General features: G+C 41.5%; 1 protein-coding gene across 2 annotated transcripts in view; it reads left to right on the top strand.

Moving 5' to 3' along the window:
* adamts3 (ADAM metallopeptidase with thrombospondin type 1 motif, 3) overlaps nucleotides 1-25,179 on the top strand; it is a 198,019-nt gene that overhangs the window by 75,457 nt on the left and 97,383 nt on the right. For both annotated transcript variants that reach the window (XM_052093365.1, XM_052093359.1), the window contains exons 6-9: nucleotides 10,205-10,288; nucleotides 12,255-12,411; nucleotides 15,469-15,574; nucleotides 21,169-21,312. In XM_052093365.1, coding sequence (XP_051949325.1) covers nucleotides 10,205-10,288; nucleotides 12,255-12,411; nucleotides 15,469-15,574; nucleotides 21,169-21,312 — 491 coding nt within the window. The remainder of the gene's footprint in view (nucleotides 1-10,204; nucleotides 10,289-12,254; nucleotides 12,412-15,468; nucleotides 15,575-21,168; nucleotides 21,313-25,179) is intronic.

Genomic DNA, 25,179 nt, shown 5'->3' with positions numbered 1-25,179 from the left:
TTCACCGTTAGTTCATGATACCTTAAGCATTAACTAATGTTAATGAATTAAACCTTATTGTAAAGTGTTACCATACTTTTCCTTTAGTGTGGGAAAACAAACAAAAAGATGGAGTACTTGTGGATGTCTGCGAGACTGTTGTGGGAAAATTCAAAGAAGATTATAAGGCCACTATTGGAGTTCTAAAACCTTCCTCCAGTAGATGTCCCCGCTGCTCAATTCTCCAGCGTAACAGCGACTGCCCACTTTCAGCAATGATGATTCAATAATTAAGTAGTCACTACTAAATCATTGATTAAGAATATTATTTATTATTAGATGTTTATTATGGATGTATATCATGAGCGGGGGCACATCTGTGTCACGAACCCCGCTCCTCTGCTTCTCCCCGCATCGTCTAGCACACACACGCACACTCCCTCACTCCGCCCCCTCGAGCTTTTCACGCTCTTTTTGCTCGCTCGAGCCCTCACGCCCACTTTGCTCCTACTCGCTCACATGCTCGTAGGCAATCGCCCTTCCTCGAGTTTCTCACGCGCTTCCAATCCCCAGAACATTATGACCACCTGCACTCGCGTCATCTGCACTCCTACACATTAGTTTCACCTGCACTCGTCTCATCACCTGTCATGGTTTACACCTGCACTCGCCCCTATATATATCACCACCCTTTCGCTGCACGGGTGTTGGTTATTGTATTTAGATTCCCGTGTCTTTGCCCCCCGCTAGTCTCGTCTAGTTTTGACCCCCCTTTGATTCGTTACCCCTTAGCTTGCCAGCTCTCTTGTTCCCCTAGCTCCCCTGATTAGGCCTTCCCGCTACTCTATTCTGATTACCCCGGCTTTGACCCTCGCTTCCCTCGACCATTCTCATTGGATTTGCCCCTTGTTTATACTTTGATTCCCCGGCTTTTGACCCTACGCTTCCCTCGACGATTCTCCCTCTGGATTTACCCTGTTATGTACTTTTGCCTGCTTTATTTTTATTAAAGCAGTTTTTCCTCCGACATTGTGACTGTCTCGTCTTGTGTGTGTGTGCGGGTTACAGAATAACCAACCCCACCGTTGACAGTCACAATGCCCCACGCTAAGGATTCGCGCAGCTCACTAGAGCGGAGGTGCACGTCACATTCGGCGCGAGGAGCTACAGTTTGGAGGCAGGACAGAGCGCTCGCGGCCCCGGGGCAGCAGGTATGTTCTTTTTCTGATTTGTTTCACCCTATTTCACCTGTGTCTGCCCCTGAGCCCGTTTATGCCTCCAGTGCATTTCTGAGCGCCGTGCACTCTCCACCCCCGAAGAGGTTTTATGGCTCTTCGGACGCTGACCAAGGGTTTTTTTATGCGAGGCAGCGGTTGTGTAACTCATAACCCCGCCCTCGACATTATGGAGCCAGCGGCCCGACTCTTGGGGTTGCGTCAGGGGAGTCAACCCTTGGAGGTTTATGTTATTGATTTTTGTGCCCTGGCCAACCAGGTGAATTTTGATGAGGTGGTTCTGAAAGACATTTTTCAATATGGACTGAATGAGCCAGCCTCATCATACATGCCTGGTGGTCGCTGCTCTCTCAACCTGGCTCAGTTTATTGACCTTGCCCTGCTGTGCGTTGGTTCCTTGTTTACTGTGGGGGAGGCAGATACTGAACCAGCGCTCCACACCATGGCCCCCGTCTCGAGGCCTACCTCGGCTCCCGTCTCGAAGCCTGTCACGGCCCTTGTCCCGAAGCCTTACACGGCCCTAGTCCCAAAGCCTGTCACGGCCCCAGTCCCGAGGCCTGTCATGGCCCCAGTCCTGAAGCCGGACACGGCCCTAGTTCCGAAGCCTGTCACGGTCCCAGCCTCGAAGCCTGGCACGGCCAACGAGCCAGCGCCCATGCCCGCCACGGCCAACGAGCCAGCGCTCATGCCCGCCACGGCCAACGAGCCAGCGCCCATGCCCGCCACGGCCAACGAGCCAGCACCCATGTCAGCCACGGTCAGCCAGCCAGCGCCTGTAGCCTCGACCGCCCCATGGCTACATCCCCTGTTGGCCGAAGATGTCAGAGAAGGAAGAGGGCCCCTTCTCCCCAGTCTCGTCTTGTGCTCAAGACTGCAGAGGTTCCCTCAGAGTCTTCCATGGCTCTGCCGGGTTCTGCTCCGCCCCCAGAGTCTTCCATGGCTCTGCCGGGTTCTGCTCCGCCCCCAGAGTCTTCCACGGCTCTGCCGGGTTCTGCTCTTCCCCCAGAGTCTTCCACGGACCTGCCAGCCTCTGCTCGCCCCTCAGAGCCCTCGCGGGCTCCTCCTCTCAAGCCTCCCAGAGCTCTACCCCTCGAGCCCCCCCCGGGCTCCGCCTCTCAAGCCTCTCAGGGCTTCCCCTCTCGAGTCTCTCAGGGCTTCCCTTCTCGAGTCTCTCAGGGCTCCTCCCCCTCTCGAGCCTCTCAGGGCTTCACCTCTCGAGTCTCTCAGGGCTCCTCCTCCCCTCGAGCCTCTCAGGGCTCCGTCCCTCAAGTCTTTCATGGCTCCACCCCTCAAGCCTCCCAGGGCTTCTCCTCACGAGTCTTTCATGGCTCCACCCCTCAAGCCTCTCACGGCTTCGCCTCACGAGTCTTTCATGGCTCCACCCCTCAAGCCTCTCACGGCTTTGCCTCTTGAGCCTCTCAGGGCTCCTCCTCCCCTCGAGCCTCTCAGGGCTTCGTCCCTCGAGTCTCTCAGGGCTCCTCCCCCTCTCAGGCCTCTCAGGGCTTCCCCTCTCGAGTCTCTCAGGGCTTCTCCTCTCGAGTCTTTCAGGGCTCCACCCCCTTCCAAGCCTCTCAGGGCTTCGTCTCTCGAGTCTTTCATGGCCCCCCCCCCTCGATCCTCTCGAGCCTTCCAGGGCCCCACCTCTAGAGCCTCTCGAGTCTTCCACGACCTTTTTCCCCGAGCCTCTCACGGCTCTACTCCCAGAGACTCCAGAGCTTCCTACGGCTCCGCCTCCCGAGCTTCCTACGGCTCTGCCTCCCGGGCCTCCTACGGCTCCCCCTCCAGAGCCTCCCACGGCTCCACCTCCCGAGCCTCTCACGGCTCTGCTCCCAAAGACTCCAGAGCTTTCTACGGCTCCGCCTCTCGGGCCTCCTACGGCTCCCCCTCCAGAGCCTCCCACGGCTCCACCTCCCGAGCCTCTCACGGCTCTGATCCCAAAGACTCCAGAGCTTTCTAGAGCTCCGCCCCTCAAGCCTGCTACGGCTCTACCCCCCGAGACTACAGAGCCTGCCAGGTCGTCGCCTCGGGGACCTCCCACGGCACCACCTCCCTTGGCTCCACCTCCAGAGCCTTCCAGGCCTACCTCGCTAGAGCCTCCCACGGCGCCACCGTCATTGGCTCCACCTCCTGAGCCTCCGCCTCTAGAACCTCCTGCGGCACCACCTCCCTCTGCCCTGTCTCTTGGGCTCCCCATGGCGCCGCCTCCTCAGCCTCTCAGTACCCCGCCTGCCGAGTCTCTCACGGCTCCGTCTTCCAAGGCTCCGTCTCCCAAGTCCTCCACGGCTCCGCCTTTCACGGCTCTTCCCTGGCCCCTGACCCTGTCCGGTGGCCCCCTGACACTCTCCCTGTCCTGTGGCCTCTTCCCTGGCCTCCTGACCCTGTTCCTGTCCGGTGGTCACCTTCCAGATCCACGGACCCAGTCCCTGTCCTCCAGTCGCCTTCCAGACCCCCTGACCCAGTCTCTGCCCTATGGCTGCCCCCTAGATCTCCCGACCACCCGCCTGTCCACTATGTTCCCCCTGACCTTACCTTGAACTGCCCATGGACTGTCTCACTTCCCTTTGTCTGTCCCCCGATCATCCTGCACCGCCTCCCGTGGCCGTCAGGAGCCGTCCTATTCAGAGGGGGGAGTACTTTCACGAACCCCACTCCTCTGCTTCCCCCCGCATCGTCTAGCACACACACATGCACACTCCCTCACTCCGCCCCCTCGAGCTTTTCACGCTCTTTTTGCTCGCTCGAGCCCTCACGCCCACTTTGCTCCTACTTGCTCACATGCTCGTAGGCAATTTCCCTTCCTCGAGTTTCTCATGCGCTTCCAATCCCCAGAACATTATGACCACCTGCACTCGCGTCATCTGCACTCCTGCACATTAGTTTCACCTGCACTCGTCTCATCACCTGTCATGGTTTACACCTGCACTCGCCCCTATATATATCACCACCCTTTCGCTGCACGGGTGTTGGTTATTGTATTTAGATTCCCGTGTCTTTGCCCCCCGCTAGTCTCGTCTAGTTTTGATCCCCCTTTGATTCGTTACCCCTTAGCTTGCCAGCTCTCTTGTTCCCCTAGCTCCCCTGTTTAGGCCTTCCCGCTACTCTATTCTGATTACCCCGGCTTTGACCCTCGCTTCCCTCGACCATTCTCATTGGATTTGCCCCTTGTTTATACTTTGATTCCCCGGCTTTTGACCCTACGCTTCCCTCGACGATTCTCCCTCTGGATTTACCGTTATGTACTTTTGCCTGCTTTATTTTTATTAAAGCAGTTTTTCCTCCGACATTGTGACTGTCTCGTCTTGTGTGTGTGTGTGTGTGCGGGTTACAATCTGTTTGCGTTTTGCTTTGTGATTTTACTGGAAAGGAGCATGAGATGTACAACCATGGAGCAAGTAGAGTGCATGTCTTTGTGCACAAGAGAACATCGCCACCTGCTGTCACTCAACGCCTCTGATAACAGCCACAACGAGCGCTCATCATAATATAAAAAATACTGTAAACACTAGTTTTGGATCACCACTTATTATAATACACACAAACAAAATGGAAACTCCTGCTCAAGAGTGTGCATCATTGTCACTTTGTTAATTCTTGAAGAAGTACAAAAACCTTTGTAAGATTGGACTGCCATCTGCTGTGCCGCATTAGCTCATCTTGAGTGTGAAATATCTTTCGTCAGATAAGTCTCTAATGCAGAAGAAAAATATCCTGGGAACAAAATTGTCAAAAGTCAATAAGTGGTTGGGACATGTCCTATCCATCCCACCCATAGTGTTGAGAGACTGATTCGATTATGCCTTTTTCACTGCTTCATGACTGTGAGCAATTCACATTTATGTGGTAAGACACTTCTCTCTTTGTTGGATCATGAACAGTTAGTGTCTTGAAAGGGGTCCAGAGCAGTCAGATATTAAAGTAAAGGTTAGCCCAGGAAACTTCAAGAATACTTATTTATTTGTCAGTTTACAAAAATTCAATTTTCCTCTGTAAACTAGATCTGTTAAATCTCTCATAATGTTATATGTGGTCAGTACCTGAGTGGTGTAATAAACACAAAATCACATTTCACACCATCCTTCGGATGAGACGTTAAACCGAGGTCCTTACTCTCTGTGGTCATTAAAAATCCCAGGGCACTTCTCATAAAGAGTAGGGGTGTAACCCCAGTGTTCCCAAATGGCCTCCTAATAATCCCTATTCATTAATTGGCTCTATAACTCTACTCTCTCCTCTCCACCAATAGCTGGTGTGTGGTGAGCGTACTGGCGCACTATGGCTGCCATCGCAACATCCAGGTGGATGCCGCAAACTGGTAGCGGTTGAGAAGATTCCCCTGTTCACTGTGTAAAGTGCTTTGAGTGTAGTATCAGAAAAGCACAATATAAATGTAACGTTCATTCATTCGTTCATTCATTCATTCATTCATTCATTCCTTGATTTGGCCTCTTGCTTGCTTGTTTAAAGCTCAAATGCCTGAAGAGGACAATTTTCTGTATCAAACAGAGCTCCTGTTTAATTGCATTAAACAAGGGAAGAAGGCGGGGGATGTTAGTAGGAGACTGGCTGTCCTCTTTTGATTTAAAGAGTCATTGAGGCAGATCGTTGAGATCTGCGTTCATATGCCAGTGAGCATAATTTGCACAGATACATATTTCGCTGCTCCCTGCAGCAAATCACGAAGCAACACAGATCTATCAAAACTATCTGGATGCTTTTTCTTTCTTGCCCCTTCCTCTTCATAAGTTGTCCAAACACATACATATTTATAAAAGTATTAACTATAAAATATAAAAGTAGCATATTTTTTAAAGATATATCTGTTTTCCCAACTACATACAGTACATGCTTTAGGGGAATGCAGATTTTGTAGCAGCCCTTACAACCTCTGCAAGTTGCAAGGTTAGAATGTGCCAATTTTATATAAAAATACATAAAAAATAGTGAAAGTACTAATATAACCTCTTTTTGCATATACTGTAAAAGTACTGAAAAAATGCAGGGCCTTGATTCGGTAACCACAGCCTGGTTGATATTCAGAGCAACAGCTTTTGCGAGGGTGATATTGCTTTTACAGTATACAACAGTTCTATGAATATGAAGTTAATGTCGAGCACCTGACATTTTAGATAAAAAATTTGACATTTGTGTTATTTTTAGGGCTGTCAATCGATATTTTTTTTTAATCAAATTAATTACATGGTGTCCCAATTAATTAATCGCGATTAATCGCATATACAAATATGTGCTAAATTTTAAAATAATTCAATATATAATGATTATACATATTATATAAATATATAATTATACATAGTTATCTTTAAATATTTAAAAATTATATATATTAAAAAATATTCAGATAATCAAAATGCATTACATTCTTGTGGCAGAAGAGTAAATCATTGCTAAGACAATACAAAAAGCGGCTTTAGAATATAATGTATTGTTTACTACCATAGTATTGATCATAAGACAATCATTGGCATACAGTTCACAGCAATCCATTTCACAAGTGAATTTGTCAATCAGTTAGAGATTTATTATGAGGGCTTGTTTAAGGACCCGTCAATTTACACCTACGTCAGACATGCTTGTGTAGCGTCTTGGGCGCGTTGTGTCATAAACATAAAATGTTTAGGTCACTGTGTCAAGTTAAATATTGTTTAATACTCAATCTTTAAACACATCTTGAGATCCCTTAGTTCGTATTTGCGCTCCATGAAGTGTTTTGAATGCAAGAACGTAGCATATTTTTGTGTTGTTCTGCCTACTGAAGTGTTTTCTTCATTGTATAAACTGTGTGTTGCTCATACAGCTGAAATTTCACTTACTGCCCTCTGGAGTAAACAGGTGGTACTACAAGCTTGCATTTCTCAGGATTCTCAGGACAGGCGATTAATTGCGTAAATTTTTTTAACAAGTTATTTTTTGTAAAATTAATCGCACTGAATTAACTCTATTATTTTGTGTATTTTCGCTAATAATAATAGTTCCAAAATATTCTAATTGTCTTATTTGTGTGCTGTCAGAACAAATCTTAATAATAATACACTATTTACTACAGTTACCTATTGTTTAGCTCATTATATTGTCTTAATTTGAAAACTGCCAGATACTCAGATCAAAATCAATGTCCAAAGCCACAAAGTCAAACAAAGTCCATGATTGACAGAATGATTCATTTCCCAATGCATTATGACAGAGGAAAAGGACCATATGGCATAGCTTTAGTATGCCTGCATGGATATAATAGCTCTCTCTGATTGTTCTTACTCTTTACAAGAGGAGAGATCTTTGCACAAATTGAACACAGATGTTCACTGAGATCCACCACATTTGTCTCTCCCCTCTGCTGTACAGAAGTTCAACCAACCCAAATGGTTTGTTTACAGAACAATATGCTCTAAACTGCTTTACCGGGTCAATTGTCAGTTGTCTTATTGTGAAGTATTTGCACTAGATCTCATATAGAATGCAATTGTCAATGAACTAATACAAGTTGGTGGCACTATCACCTCATTTGGTAGTACCAGTGGGGGGTGGGGGTCTGGGGGCCTATTAAATGAAAATGGCAAAACAGAAACTAATAATAAAAAAGATATGTTATTATATTACAAAATTAGTGCAACTATAAATAATATTCCATATGTTGTCCCACTGAAATACTGATTCGATGGCAAGGCATTGATTTTTATTTGGCATTTTACTGATTTTAACAACAGAAAGGTTAACCCTAATTTATATATGGTTAAATTTTTCAGAAAGTGTGACTGAGTTGGGACTCCTTTCATCAGGGTCTTATTGATTCAAGAACAGTCATCTCTTAGAATTTCTGAAGGCAAACAAAACCTGTTATATTTTCCTACTATTAGAGAGCATTAGAAGAGAACAGATTTTACACAGAAGAAAAAATAGCTTTGTCCATATTTGATAGAGGTCCAGGCTTTAAAGCCCTTGATTCTATTTTGCATGTGCCCTTATGAAAATTCACCATATATTTTTTATTTATATATTTTATATAGTTTAAACAGTGGTGTTTGTAACAAGACCATAATAACCACAGATAAAACCAAGAATGTATCTTCTCCATGGTTAGATGTTAATAAGCTATGGCATATTTGTAATGAAAAACAGTACCCTAAACACATTTAAAACCTTTAAATACATAATAAAATCATTTAGAAACTGCCATGTTATAACGTAAATGAAAGATATTCCCTCACTCCCCTAATGTAGTCTATTATAAATGTAACAGACCTGTAGTAGTAATATGCTAATATTTATTATGAATATATTTCTGCCTAAAGTAGGCCTACTTTACCGTAGTTAATACAGCTAGTGTATCAGCCATCCATTTTTAGTTGTGGAAGCTTGGCCATGGGTTCGAAGCAACAACATTTTAAGAAAATGTGACATGTGAGCATGGCTGCTCTGTGCATTTCATTCATTTCCACTTACTCATGATTTCTGGAGTCTCTTTAGAACATGTAGGTTAAATTTCACCTTCCCCGAAGTCCTTTGTTCCATTATACGTTGTAGTATATAAATCCACAGAAATCCATAGGATCCATACGATTTTTGTCTTAATGTTTCGGCCCTGGGTTGTTGTACACACTTCAATTCCACTTAGATATTGTTTTACATGTGCTTCTTTTATTAAATCTAGCGAAAAGGTATGACAGATACATTGATGTAAATAAAGGTATAATTAATTCAAAACAAAATTCACTTTAAAGAAAGTTTTTCCAAACTAAACAAAGTTTAGTTATATGAAGTGGTCAAAAATCATATTTGCTCCAACCCAAGTCTTCCGATATTTTGCCATCCACCCTTTAATTGTCTGCCTCCTATGACATATATACTTTATGTCCGCGTGACACACAACATAACACAATCAAAATAATAAACATATAATTGCTTTACATATTGGCTACAACAGTTAGTGTTACTATAGTTAATTCATGGTTAAAATATTTTAAGGGTGGTGATTCTTCTCACTGGTTCTTGCAGCGTTGTAATGATCTGTGCTGCACTAGTAAACGCACCTGCTCTGTGCTCGCACTGCTCTGCCTAATGAGCGGTGCTGATAATTGGTTTGGGTTTTGGTTTTGCTCCGCTTTTTATGCGTTTGCTGTTGGATGTTGTTTAAGAGTTTATGCAGCTCATAAACAGAAAGAGAGAGCAAATGATGGTACATTTTGTATTTCTTACCAGAGGGAAAAATGGTGGCAAAATATGACCATTTAGCCTCAGTCTGTGTCCCTGAATTACATTATTCTAGTGGAAACAACAACTAAACAATTTAAACATTTTTGCAGATTAATTTCGATATATCAAATCCTTTTTGGCTGAATATGACAACCTATGTAATGACATATGGCCAGTTCTTGAAAATAGCTCCAGCATCGATTAAACATTTGTGACATTTTGTATGTATGTACTTGGTACAGCACTACACCCTGCATTCAAGCAGCAGAACTATGCCTCCAAAAACCAGTGCCTCCTCCCAACCTCACACAGCAGCCTCTTAGCTAGGTGGGGAAGGAAAAACATCTAAACCTTTAAAAGGCCTCTGTATTACCAGCTCAACACTAGGCCCTTTTCATTACCAACCTTTCATAGCCTTTTCCATGCCAACCGTAGCCCCAAGACATGTCTAAAAATGCCTTATATGCTTCAGATAGCTGCCCTTACAAGCTTGAGATCCTATTTCCTCCTCCTCTCTTTATCTCTGAGTTCTTGTAGTAAACTCATTGCTCATTGTCAATCACAGTGAGGGTGCAGAAACAGGGTGAATCAGCTTTGTTTCATTTTCTGCAGTCCTTGGAGTTGATATAATCAGTAGCTGTCATATACGTCTAGGTGGAGGATGAGGTAGCTTGTATACTTGCCTGATATCCTTGTTCCCCTTTGAGGTGAAGTCAATGTTTTGTTCTTTTATTATAATGAGCTAAAAGGATATTAATGCCTTTTTCCAACATGTGTGATTACAGGTGAATGAGATCTACCATGATGAGTCATTAGGTGTGCACATTAATGTTGTCCTTGTTAGGATGATCATGCTGGGCTATGCCAAGGTAAGAACTACTGAATTATAAATATCTCTAATATCACAACATTCCAAGTACTCTCTAAATATTTTGACACTCTGACAACCAAATCCTCCATGCATCCACATTTAAACCTCAGAAAAGTTATATCTCATTGGAGACATTTTTACATTGGATAGTATTTTTTGATAAAAATTTATAGTTGCTAGGATTCATACCTGTGAATGAAAATATGCCTCAGCATTATTTATAAAAGCATTTTTAAAAAGGGCTGAGAAAAGTAACAGGTAATAAGTGACACCACTGTCTATGCTAGAGGGGATTTCATGACACTAGTTGGATGATTTCAACACGTGCAATAGAGAGGGGACTAAAGTGTTTTTGTCTGATTATGACAGACTAACAGTCACACAATTGCAAGGTATCTCATACTTAATTATTTTCAGCATTGAAAAAAATATATATAAACAAGGACAGATGCATGATTTGGGGGGGACAAATCACTACCTTTCACAGCATTGCCCCCCCAATTCTATGCCAATGGCTACATTTAAAACCAAAAACAATCATAGTTTATTTTTATTTTACAATTTTTCACTCTTTCTGATTGTTAGATGGTCGGTTGTACCTTTTAGAGTTCTATGGAAATGCCCTCACTGCATGTGAAATGATTAACAATACTAACGCTACCTTCTTGTTCTTTGGTAATTATTATAAATACGTGTTTTTACCCAGACGTTGCACATGAACGCCCCCTCAAGTCATAATTTTGTTACCTGAGTTTTCAAATTTGGGAGGAGACATACAATTTCAACATGGTGGAAGAAAGTACGTTCATTGTAGTAAATTAAATATGATTTTTTTTCCAAATGCCGCAACCTTGTTATTGCTTGTTGTTTTGGTCATAAACATTTACATATATCAGTAACCATTTGATGCATTTTCAAAGCATTTTACCCAGAGAAAATATTGTCAAAATAAGAGTTCTCCAAGAAATATGAAAGAATGAATTTGCCACTGTCCATGTTTCCGACAACAAAACAAATCACACTTACTGAGAGTGAACAGCACAGATGAGTAAGGAGTTGTTCACACAGGACACATTCTTGTGTTTAAAAACAGCTAAATGAAGTGCAACAGATTGAAGGAGTTGCATACATTCATAAGTATTTTTAACTTGACACACCATCTTAAATATGCAAGGGTCATGGAAAGAGACACTGACAACTAAAGATATGCAATGCAACAGCCAAAGATATTCTTTTGATGCATTTGTACATAAACCAATAACTGAAAGATTGTTCAAATGGAATGCACTATAAGAAAACATTATGTGTGAACCGCCTCAGGACAGATTCCCAAGCTTGATATCAAAAGTGATTAGCGGTGACTGTATGCCAGTGATAAACGAATGTTCATTGAAATGAAACAATCATATGTTTATTGACTTCTAAAGCCTCTTTTCGTAAAGTCTATTTAATGCTTTACTCATCTAATGCTTTTAAATTCTTCAATTGGGTTTTGTTCTTCGCAAATATTGAGATGTGATTATTTGCAATTAATTAAATTAATTAATCAATGTATCATGTCATACATTTTTGATTGATGGACAGCCCAAATACAAACTGCAATAACAGTATCTTGTTTCTGTGTGTTTAATTTTTTTTTCTCTCCAAATTTTAACCCCTTTAAATGGAGACTGTGTTAGTTTGTTTAATAATTGAAACCTGGTATAGGAAAAAACTTATAGCAAAATGGCATTGTAATTTTTTGCATTGTTGTTTAAAATTGAAAACTGTAAACAGTTCATAAAACAGGTTCTAGAATGCCCCCAAAACTGCTCTGAGATTGTTAACTACACTTTGTACTATTAATAAATAATCCTTTATCTAAAAGGCAGTGATCATTCTCAGTTTAAGCCTATTTTAGGCTAAATAAATGCTGATAGTGTTCAATAAACCATGCCTTAATGAGCCTTAATTATTTTTCTCAGTCAATCAGTCTTATTGAGCGTGGGAACCCTTCGCGAAGCCTGGAGAACGTGTGCCGCTGGGCCTTCGTCCAACAAAAAGAGGATCCAGAGCACTCAGAGCATCACGACCATGCCATCTTTCTAACACGGCAAGGCTTCGGCCCCACTGGCATGCAGGGTGAGACGACCTCCTCTTTAACCTTTTGCCATGCCTGTTTTTTCTCCTTAACATGCCCCTGACTTGTAAACCATTCTGGGTCTTGTCATGTCCCATAGCTTTTTCTGCACGCCGAAGTTCTTAAATATATGTTTATGCTGAGAAAAAAATCAGACTTTCTCTCGCTTTCTCCCTCTAATACTAGCTCTTTACTCTCAGTCCCTATGGATTTCAGTCAGCACTAATGCTGACGAAAGTCTGACAGAATGCTGGTTGGTGTACAAGTACATCTGAAGACAGACTGTGGACGTGTAAAGAGTCACACCATTTGAAAAGGACAGCAAAGATACATGAAAGGACACTTACATAACCACAGAGTAAAATATGATTTTGTTGTCATAGGCTTCAGGCGGGCCGCTAAAGCAGCGGTCCTCTCAGAACATATCTCCTTTAGCGCTGGCAAAGAAGTTCACACTGTGTACACTTAATGTCTATTCAACATGACAGGAAAGCTCAAGCATTTCCAGAGAAGAGCACTGATCTCAGCATGAAGTGTTTATGCTGTCACTGTTACTCTCAGACTTCCCTTATCATGCCACTGTACACTTTCAAGCCCCTCGTTAATCATGTGAGAAGAGCTCTTTGGCCTATCCACCTAACCAAGCTTCATTCAGTGTCTGGCAGTGGCAATTATTTAGCTAATTAGTGCTGATTTGCTATATTGGCTTATTCAGGATTCCTATGCTCGTGGAAAACATTTGAAATTGTGATTGCCATGCCTGGAAAAGTCAAGTAAATTAATTCAGACTTGAAAAGTCATGGACATTTTTTTTTAAATCTTTTTTATATTATATATTATATTTTAAATAACTGATATATATAACAACTAAGTTGTGGCGTGTGCACATTCATTCTCAATTATCATAATCCGCACCCATTAAAACGCCATATAAGGAAGGCACCAGAATCGCTAAATGCTGTTAACATCAGCAGAACAGTAATGAAATTGTTTTTATGAATGAAATGCATTCACATCGTGTCATTTTGATTTAGCAATAACAATAGCATCTCAAAGAAAGTGAAGACTGTCATTGCATGTTTTTCCTGTGTTATGATGTTTTTTTGTGAATCAAACTGTTCAAGAAGTCAATAAAAATTGACATGAGGTTAAAAGTTTTTTGTTCGCACGGGGAGGAGGATGTCCACCACCATTAACCTCTCAGTAAGCAGCGCATCACCAGCATCATTTGTGAAACTTCTTGGATAAATCATGATGGTAACAGTGATATAGGCTACTTGCAACTGGAAGAATCTTCAGAGAAATTAATAGAATGCCCGAAGAAGATCTTTGTCCGAAACAATGTAAGATATTAAAGATTTGTGCAGGCTTTTTCTATTTTTTCCCTGTGCACACCTAAATGTGTTTATTTATGGATTTAACAGCATTAGCACTGACCATAAGTTATCAAATGAATTTGATTTACCAATGCCTATACTAAATTGTGAAAGCTAAATCATAGAGCTCATTTGAAAAACCAAAAAACTGGTAGTTTCAGTGGCATCCGCCCCACTTCAGTGCACGGCGAAAAAGCCAGCACTCTGCGCGCGGAAATCGCTACCCTTTTGCAATGGATGCGATAGAGCCTGTCCCTCCAGCCAAGATGGAGTAGGGTTTCTACAGCCCTTACTTCATCGTACACAAAAAAGGAGGTGGGTTGAGACCAATCTTGGACCTGCCAGTTCTCAACCGGGCTCTGCACTAACTCCAGTTCAAGATGCTCACTCAAAAACACATTCTAACATGCGTCCGGCATCAAGATTGGTTTGCAGCGGTAGACCTGACGGATGCGTACATTCACATCTCAATTTTGCCCCGACACCGACAGGGCATGGGCTGTCCCCTTGTGTCTTCACGAAGGTTGCAGAGGCCGCCCTTGCCCCACTAAGGGAAGTGGGCATCCGCATACTCAACTACCTTGACTGGCTGATCTTAGCTCACTCTCGAAAGGCACAATGCGCTCACAGGGAGCAGGTGCTCAGCCACCTCAGCTGTCTAGGGCTTCAGGTCAACTGGGAAAAGAGCATGTTCTCCCCGGTTCAGAGCATCTCTTTTCTCTGCATGGAGTTAGACTCAGTCTCAATGCCTCACAAACGAGTGCGGGCAGTCAGTGCTGAATTGCCTCTCGTCGTTCAAAATAGGCACTGCGGTCCTTCTAAAAAGTTCCAGAGTCTCCTGGGGCATATGGAATCTTCAGCCGTGGTCGCGCCGCTAGGGTTGATGCATATGAGACTGCTCCAGCACTGGCTTCAGACTCGAGTCGCAAGATGGGCATAGCGCTGCGGCACGGATCGTGTGATCTTCACCCCCTTCTGCCGTTAGTTATTCAACTCATGGACAGACCTCTGTTTTCTGCAGGCTGGAGGCAGGCACTCTGTTAAGACAGCACCGCTAAAGTAGCGTACATAAATTACCAAGGCGGCGTGCGCTCTCGTCACGTCACAACTCGCCTTATAGTGCATACCCTTTGGAGATGCTGGGAATGTTCTGAAAATCTAATGAATACCATTTACTCCACTGACCTTGGGGGTTGATGGTCTAAAATAAGGAATTAAGTTCTTCCAAACAGCTTATTCGTGGGCCACTTTCCACTCAAGTAAAATTCAAGATGAAACTCAAGACAAAACAAAGTGCAAAAATATATGCACTGATGGAAAAGCTCCAAATTTGATCTCCAAATTATATAACACAAATTTTGAACCCTGGACCCCTCACAAGCAAATAAAAAAGCTTATCACTTGACCAACCAGCTACGTTTTTCTGAACTTGTCCCCCTGGACTGTAAAGCTCCCCACAGGCTACGGGTAAGGTGGAGGGCTTGAGTCTATTTTCAGAAGCAGTTTTCAATGTTGTAGAATTGCAGAATTTTCCAAGTTGTCAGTATCACTCTGCTCAGAATATTACAATTACTCCAACCAGCCAGCTGTCAGAATGTAGAGTCAAGAAGTTGCACTGTTATGACATAATAAATAATCCCTGTCTCTGACATTCTCTAACTCTCTCTCTCCCACCATTCCCAGGATATGCCCCTGTCACCGGGATGTGCCACTCCGTCCGCAGCTGCACCCTCAATCATGAAGACGGCTTCTCTTCTGCCTTTGTAGTAGCCCATGAGACAGGACATGTGTAGGTTTATAAACATGACCAGGGACTTGTCAGCCATATCAGATTGATTTTTGCTTTTGTTAAGTGTTTTCTATTACAACATTCTATTAGAAAAGGCAGCTAGTAAGTTGCAAGTTTAAATGAATAGTTCACTTAAAAATGAATATTCTCTCACCCTCATGTCATTCCAAACCAAATTATATTTTCCTCTTAAAAACAACAGGGGATATTTTTGATGAATCTTTACACAACTCTTGCCATACAACTACAGCTCATAATGACCTCAGTTGTCAAGATCCACAATAGACAAAAAGCAACTTAAAAGTATCATAAATGTTGTCCATATGACTCATGCTCTGTATTCTGAAGTCTATTCTGAAATCTACCCCTCCACCGAAACTTACATTTAGCCCGCGTTTACAACCAGAAGTTACTACACATGACATAAGTTTGAGTAAATAATGAAAGAATTTTGATTTCTGGGTGAACTGTTCCTTTAAGGCAAATGCACTATTTGAAGTACCTCAGACAAGTGAACTTATCCTGTGAAGTTTCAACAACAAAGCATTAATTTATTTGAAAGAGTCATAATACAACACCACAACACTATATCCCCTTTGATACAAAGACAATATCTTGCAATTCCCTCATATGAAGTTTTAAGCTCACGCTTAAGAGTCCTTGGTCACTTTCTCAGCTGGTATTATAGCAGTGTATCACATCCCATACTAAGAGCTGCATTTAGCCTAATCAGTCTTGTCATTTTCCTTTTGTGAGAGAACCTCAATCCCTCTCTTGACAATAGTTGCTTAAAGGTGGGGTATGTGATTTTCTTTTTTGACCATTTGTTCAAAATAACTTGAAATCCTATTCCTAACCCACTTACTGGCTGTAAATTAGAAGCACTGAAATGAAAATTAAGCAATTTAATCATCTGTGGAACGGGCAGGACTCGAAAAACTCCAGCCAATCATTTTCAAGACCATCTAGAATCATTGGACAGAAAATGTGTCAATCAAACAGTCGTACCATGCCCCCCTCCCCCCACCACCCTGGCGCGCGTGTCCCGTTCGTGCGCATACTCAAAGCTCTTGACCCAGTAACAGGAAGCGATTGTATTTATGTATGGAGAATAGAGCTTTTATAGTGCTAGTGGGGTTGTTCCACATTTCTATGAATCCTGTTTTGAATAGAAGACCGCTGTACAGACGCCAGGGCTGGCTATGTTCTTTTTTTTTTTACAGTTATGAGAAAATCAGCTCTACACCTTTCAAGAGTGGTATGCGAACCCCTCCTCTTGCTGTGTCAACAATTTGCTCTGAAAAATTGTCTGACAGGTGAATGCACTGTTTGACTAGTGAGTCTATAACACTGCTAGAACACTGCGTGTTTGCGCGTCCATGTTTTTCGAATGGGTGGAGTCAGGGCCAGCGTTGGAGGAGAGAAGGTAGGACCTTAGAGTTGTGTATTTTCAAAATCTGCCGGCCGTTTTGCAAATCACATACCCCACCTTTAAAGTCTCTAGGCATCTAACATGTAATAAGGTTTCACAAAAAGCTCACCACCTACACACAAATTAGCTATGGAGCCAACCTCCCTATCATCCTTTCCATATTGAATTGGTTGATTCCCTCTTAAGCCTCTACTTCCTATTTCCATACAAATCCTTTCTTCATATGTTTAATAAATCGTTGTTATTAAATAAATTATACTTTGTAAATTATATCAAAATAATATAAACTCTAAAAATAGAAAAAAATCTAAAATACCTATGTAGCATTTTAATAGATGCTTTTTTTTATGGCTTTAGGCGTGAATGATCCGGGGTTAATTGGCATATTAGTGCTATATCATAATCCAAATCTACGGACAGTTGTAAATTATTCACTTGTACATCACATGGTCTTTTGTAAAGTGCAATGGTATTTGATACGGGTAATGACAATATAGAGTTCAATGTTTTCAATGTTTACATACTATATTTTCTTGCATTCAGAAACAGTTAGATGCATGCAGAGTGGAATGGAACTAAAATAATTTAGGGGTCTCAATAAGTGTTTTTAAATGTATGACTATTTTTAACTTGTTAACTTTACATTTTAAGATACAACGACTTAAAGTCAAAACACTTGTTTTAGGATGCTCAAAAAAACACACAAGACATGACTAAAGGCCATTTGAATGTGTGTGGCTGTATCAACGGTGCTTTAAAGGGAGTGAATTTAAAGATTCAACTCTTCTGAGAGGGTCTTTTTATACAGCAGACTGTCAGCATGCTAATTTAAGCACTGCTTATAATATATATATAAAAAAATCTAAACAAGTCAATCTCACTATTTGTCTAACAACTGACTAGTCAACCATCATCACCCATCCCTTACCTGTATTGTACGACATAACAGCCATTTCTCATAAATTGCCTCTGCTGGTTCTGTATTTGCCATGATTTTGCGAAGAGATGTCTAGCAATGGCCTTGGTCTAACGTGTCTGTTTTTAATTTCCATTGTCATACCCATTAGTCTGGAAGACGCCTGAGGATTAACTATGCAATTAACAATGCTAATCAGAGTAGAAAATGTTACTTGTAGCCATTGCTTCTATTATATAACTACCAGAGCCATATAGAGAGAGAGTTGTGACAACGGAAGTTCTAAATGCTTGATCGTCACGTGATTCACGTAGACTTCAGATAGTTCCAGGAAGTGCTTTGGCGGGCATTTTAAACTGTTAGAGTAGAGTGACAGAACTGCGATTTCTGGTAATTAGTAGTCAATAAATGCATTTATTTTATATATTTATGTAACACACCGACATATGTATGTAGCATGAGTATGTTGTTACAGTGATGTTGTTTTTACAAAGATCAAATCAGCTAATATTTGAGGATTAGTGTTTGCTTACCGTTATTATTTGCCTCAACTTATTTCAGGCTGGGGTTTCTGTTGCCTTTTTATGTTACCTCATGTTCATTGTTTTCACTAATCTCATGGTAACTAATGTCATATTTATGACTTTTCAGATAGTACAGAGACAGGCTGGTAACAGGTGATTTCCAGCTCGCACCGCACAATGGGTCAATGAACTATTAACTATTAGCAGCAGTTACGTAAATGTAAAATTTAGTGAAATGAAGCTTCTTGTTTACAATTCTTACAATTCTATATATAGTAATATAATTATTTATGTATTATAAATATTATATATCTAATTAGTGGTGCTTGCAAAGCATCACTATTGTAATCTCACATCCTTATTAGTGGTGCTTGCAAAGCATCACTATTGTAATCTCACATACTTATTAGTGGTGCTTGCAAAGCATCACTATTGTAATCTCACATACTTATTATTAGTGGTGCTTGCAAAGCATCACTATTGTAATCTCACATACTTATTATTTTTATTTTTATTTTTATTTTTATATCTCTTAACAAAACTTCGGCACCTAACTCGTCCCGCACCGTTTGGCGTAGACCCACGAATGAGGTGTCAAATCGAGCGACCTATTGAGGACACGTGTGCTATGACTTTTATAAGCGATCGAGTGCGGTATTTGCCCCAGGGGCAAAAAAGCGGCGAAAAATCCCATAGACTTAACATTGAGACAAACTTTGGCGTCACAGCTCCAAGCGAGGATTTAGTAGAAGCGTGTGATTTGCCACATTTGAAGAGGCTGGCAGGCTCTGTAAGAGCATACCTCAATATGGGGTAAAAGTTGCACCCCTGGGGGCAGGAGCTGCCCAAAAATGCCCCAATTGACTTATAATGGTGTAGGGCGGCCCATGAAATGAAAAGGCATAGGGATTTGTATTGAACATAGCTCTGGATCACAGTGTCATAGAGGCGAGGGGTGGGCTCATTTTACTCAGACGACCAATCAGTCTCTCAGGATCATTGTGAAGCTATCAAGCCACGCCCTAGCAACCATTAAGAGCACCTTAGCAACAAGTCCCATACACTTCTATTGAAACAGATCAAAGGGATATCTCCGGATAGAAGTGTCATAGAAACACAAAGGGTGGTCTCGTTTGACTCGGGACAGCAAACAGCCAATCATGCATCAAATCAACACTTCCTAGCCACTCCCTAGCAACCATTGTCAAGCACCTTAACAACCAAAATCCATAGAGGGATATCTTCCATTCTGAATGTCACAGAGGCATGGGAGTTGGTTTATATCATTCATACTGACAAGCAGCCTTTGGAGATTCATGACTGGCAGCTGCCAAGCCACTCCCTAGCAACTAAACAGAGTACCCTAGCAACCGTTTAGCAGTAACTATATCTCTGCACCAGAAAATCAGAGAGACTTCTGGGTTGATTTATTTCAATCAGGATGGCAAGGACACTTGATTAGTATCACTATGGTAACTGCCTAGCAACCAGATGGGGTTACCCTAGCAACCGAGTAACAAATCACATATCTCTGCATCAGAAAAGCGTAGAGACTTCGGGTTGACTTATTTCAATCAGGATGGAAAGGAGACTTCATTAGTATCACTATGGTAACTGCCTAGCAACCAGATGGGCTTACCCTAGCAACCGAGTAACAAATCACATATCTCTGCATCACAAAAACATAGAGACTTCGGGTTGACTTATTTCAATCAGGATGGCAAGGACACTTGATTAGTATCACTATGGTAACTGCCTAGCAACCACATGGGGTTACCCTAGCAACCGAGTAACAAATCACATATCTCTGCACCAGAAAACAGTACAGATTTTTGGGTTGACTTATTTCACTCAGGATGGAAAGGAGCCATGTATTGTATTACCTTGCTAACTGCATAGCAACCACATGGGCTTACCCTAGCAACCTAGTAACAAATCACATATTTCTGCACCACAAAATTATACAGACTTCTGGGTTGATTTATTTATGACCACAATTTCTGTTCTTTTCAAGCAGGCTATTTGACGAGTTTTGCCACGGCAAGCACCACTCACATTTTCTTCAGGAAATGTACCTATCTAGTTCTTACAATACTTATTCATATACACAATATATTCAGCTTTAAAACAACTTAAGCATACTCGTATATGAACTGCCGTTCAAAAGTAATGAGGCTGAAAATTCAGCTTGGCATCACAGGAGTAAATTACATTTTAAAATACATTAAAATAGAAAACAGTTATTTAAATTGTAATAATATATTACGATATTACTTTTTTTTTAAAACGATGGATGAAACTGAATCAAGAGAACAGATTTTACAATTAATAGGGTGTTCGTTACTAACTTTATCCCGCTCCAATCCTTGCCTAATCTGTTAGTTATCCGATAACATCCCTTATCTCCTAATTTAATGAGTAATACTCAACTATAAGGTTTTAATTTAGAAGTTATTTTTATTTAGATGTACTGATAACATACAGAATAAGATAATATTATTTTTTAAACGTCTCACCTTTTAAAAGTGCGTCGCAAATGGTTTGTTTTGCTGCATCTCTATGGCGCGGCATGTGTTTGCTGCTACTTCCGGGAACTATTGAGAGGCTCCACGAGCCGCCATTGCTGTAAAAAAAAACGTTCCATTGGAGTCAGTGTAGTTGTCGCAACTCTCTCTCTATATGGCTCTGCTAACTACTTACCATAATTTTGCCTTTTCTGTAGGCTGGGAATGGAGCATGACGGTCAGGGCAACCGCTGTGGTGATGAGACAGCCATGGGAAGTGTGATGGCTCCTCTGGTGCAAGCAGCATTCCACCGCTACCACTGGTCAATGTGCAGTGGGCAAGAACTGAAAAGACACATCCAGTGAGTTCACCGTTCTCTTTTCTCACACCTCTCTGTGTTATCCCTTGAAACATGTTGGTCTTTAACTGTTATGTGCACAGTTTATATGGAAATGTGTCTTCTCACAGGTTCTGATGATAAATATTTCTCACAGGTTACTTGAGCGTATATATTGGCCCATGTTATCACTGGAGCTCTGCTTTGTTTGGTGTTATCTCAGGTTCAGCTGATTGTTTGTCTAACTGAATTAGTCACCAATAGGTCACTTGCTGTGAGAGAATATATGTGTAACAAAGGAGTTTTTTTTTTAAAGTGCTTTGATTTGATTACAGTGATATACTTAAGATGACAGACCTTCGTGACCAACTGGGATTACCTGTAAACGTTCCTATAATTGCTGCTCTGTTTATGCCATGATGAGTATTCTGAGAATTTTTAGTGGCATACCAACCAATAGGGCTGAACATATTCAAATAGGGCTGAATAAAATCTAAATTGTGATTTGACCCTATGCGATTTTCAAACCATGAGGTCTGTAACTTAATTAAATAAATAAATAAATAGTGTCAATGCTCTGACTGCTGTGCTGCGTCTATATGCATAGCTGTTTTGTCTGTATTATTTAGTGCATTCTTAAATATATGTAAACGGGATCATTGTATTATACATTTCACATTGTAGAGTGGTTCTGTGCGACATACACACATCTCTCTGGTGTCCTGAGTGACAGATGTGCTCTGAGTTCAGTTATGTGTGCTAACGTGCACTGAGCGCATTATTTAATGCACTCCAGATTTACTTTAATTGCACATTTGTGTAATTTCACATACTTAAATATTTGGCCACTACAATTTATTATACATATTTAAAATAACCCCATGAAAGCTGTTTTTTTATTGCAAGACAGATTAAAGTATTTCACTGCAATAAAAGTCTGTTGTCAGCTCAACTTCAAACAACATATACTTCCATCCCTTCAGTTTTCATGTTTCCACCAAAGTAAAGGCTTTAGGGTTCACCGGGACTGCATAGTAAGTTAAGAAATTATTAAAGAAATAAATTACTATGAAATAATAATAAATTATTATAGTCCATCCATCCATCCATCCATCTTCAACCGCTTATCCGAAGTCGGGTCGCGGGGGCAGCTGCTCCAGCAGGGGGCCCCAAACTTCCCTATCCCGAGCCACATTAACCAGCCCTGACTGGGGGACCTTGAGGCGTTCCCAGGCCAGTGTGGAGATGTAATCTCTCCACCTAATCCTGGGTCTTCCCAGAGGCCTCCTCCCAGCTGGACGTAACTTAAACACCTCCCCTGGGAGGCGGCCAGGGGGCATCCTTACTAGATGCCCAAACCACCTCAACTGACTCCTTTCGAGGCAAAGGAGCTCCTCCCGGATGACTGAGCTCCTCACCCTATCTCTAAGGGAGAAGCCCGCCACCCTTCTGAGGAAGCCCATTTCGGCCACTTGTACTCGCGACCTAGTTCTTTCGGTCATGACCCAGCCTTCATGACTATAGGTGAGGGTAGGAACAAAAATTGACCGGTAGATCGAGAGCTTGGCCTTCCGACTCAGCTCTCTTTTCGTGACAATGGTGCGATAGAGCGAGTGCAATAACGCCAAGTGTGCGATACCGCCAAGTGTGCGATACCGCCAAAAATTTAGTTTGCTTTTTTAGAGGACTCAAGTGTGAGCACCCTTTCTAGAACAGTATTTCTGGTCTGCAGTAAAGCATGGGCAAAACATGGTTTAATTTTGGTTAAAAGGAATCGCACGTTTTTTGTTTTATGTTTATCATATCGCAGTTCAAAATGCAATTTTTTTCAAAATAATCACAATTACATTTTTGTCCAAATCGTTACCAACCGATAATTCTTGCAACTGATTTGTTTTTATAAGGAGCACTTTGCAATAATGCTTTTCATACTTATTTAATTTTTTTATCTAACCCACCTTTGAAGCAATAGAACAGTCCAAACTGAAATAACATTTAGGCTTTCAGTTTGTTTCAAAACTGAAATGCTGTATTGTGCACCTGGGGAGCTTTGAAGTCATTATATATCATAAATGGCATTCTTTCTTTTCTATAAAGTATGTCATCATTTGAATGTTAAAATACTTTCTCCTGTCCCTGCATAATAAGAATGATTTGTTGGTTGATTCCTCCGAAAAGTGTAAACACTGTGGCTATGTTGTGCTGTTGCAACGTTTCTCTGTTTGTTTGAACATTTTGATTATTAAAATTGAGATGGATTATGAGATATTTGAAACAAAAATTATGGTATTTTATGTCAAGTTTAATAATTTACTCAACAAATTCTCAATATGAATAATTATATAGAGAATTAATGATCTTTTACCCAAAAAGTTTTATCATCATCCACTCCAATATTTAATGTGATTATATGTATGTAAAGTAGAGTGAATTATTTATTTCAGATTTTATTTCTTTCATCACATTCCCAGTGGGTCAGAAGTTTACATACACTTGGTTAGTATTTGGTAGCATTGCCTTTAAATTGATAAACTTGTGTCAAACATTTTGGGTAGCCTTCCACAAGCTTCTCACAATAAGTTGCTGGAATTTTGGCCCATTCCTCCAGACAGGACTGGTGTAACTGAGTCAGGTTTGTAGGTCTCCTTGCTTACACATGCTTTTTCAGATCTGCCCACACATTTTCTATCAGATTGAGGTCAGGGCTTTGTGATGGCCACTCCAAAACCTTGACTTTGTTGTCCTTCAGCCATTTTGCCACAAGTTTGGAGGTATGCTTAGGGTCATTGTTCATTTGAAAGACCCATTTGTGACCAAGCTTTAACTTCATGGCTGATGTCTTGAGATGTTGCTTCAATATTGATTATTGATTGCTCCACATAATTTTCCTTCCTCATGATGCCACCTATTTTGAGAAGTGCACCAGTCCCTCCTGCAGCAAAGCAGTCCCACAACAGGATGCTGCCACCCCATGCTTCACAGTAAATCTCTTTATCCTCCAAACATAGTGATGGTCATTATGGCCAAAAGTTTAATTTTTGTTTCATCAATTCGAGAGGAAATTTCTCCAAAAAGTAAGGTCTTTGTCCCCATGTACACTTGCAAAGTGTAGTCTGGCGGTAATATGGCGGTTTTGAAGCATTGGCTTCTTCCTTGCTGAGCAGCCTTTCAAGTGATGTTGATATAGGACTCGTTTTACTGTAGATATAGATACTTGTCTACCTGTTTCCTCCAGCATCTTCACAAGGTCCTTTGCTGTTGTTCTGGGATTGATTTTCACTTTTCGCACCAAACTATGTTCATCTCTAAGAGACAGAATGCATATCCTTTCTGAGCGGTATGATGGCTGCGTGGTCCCATGGTGTTTATACTTGCGTACTATTGTTTGTACAGATGAACGTGGTACCTTCAGGCATATGGAAATTGCTCCCAAGGTTGAACCAGACTTGTGGAGGTCCACAATTTATTTTTTCTGAGGTCTTGGCTGATTTGTTTTGATTTTCCCATGATGACAAGCAAAGAGGCACTAAGTTTGAAGGTAGGCCTTAAAATACATCCACAGGTACACCTCAAATTCAGTACACCTCCTATCAGAAGCTAATTGTCTAAAGGCTTGACATAATTTTCTGGAATTTTCCAAGCTGTTAAAGGCACAGTTAACTTAGTGTATGTAAACTTCTGAACCACTGGAATTGTGACATAGTCAATTACAAGTTAAACAATCCGTCTGTAAACAATTGTTGGAAAAATTTAGTAAAAGTAGATGTCCTAAATTACTTGCCAAAACTATAGTTTTCTGTGGAGTGATTCAAAAATGAGTTTTAATTACTTCAACCTAATGCCTAGTTTACCCTACACGATTTTAAGGCCGATTTCCGCTCTCCGACAGTT

This window comes from Xyrauchen texanus, chromosome 3 (assembly GCF_025860055.1).
Source record: "Xyrauchen texanus isolate HMW12.3.18 chromosome 3, RBS_HiC_50CHRs, whole genome shotgun sequence".
NCBI lineage: Eukaryota > Metazoa > Chordata > Actinopteri > Cypriniformes > Catostomidae > Xyrauchen > Xyrauchen texanus.
The sequence above is the reverse complement of the archived record's forward strand: the minus strand, read 5'-3'. Positions and strand labels throughout refer to the sequence as shown.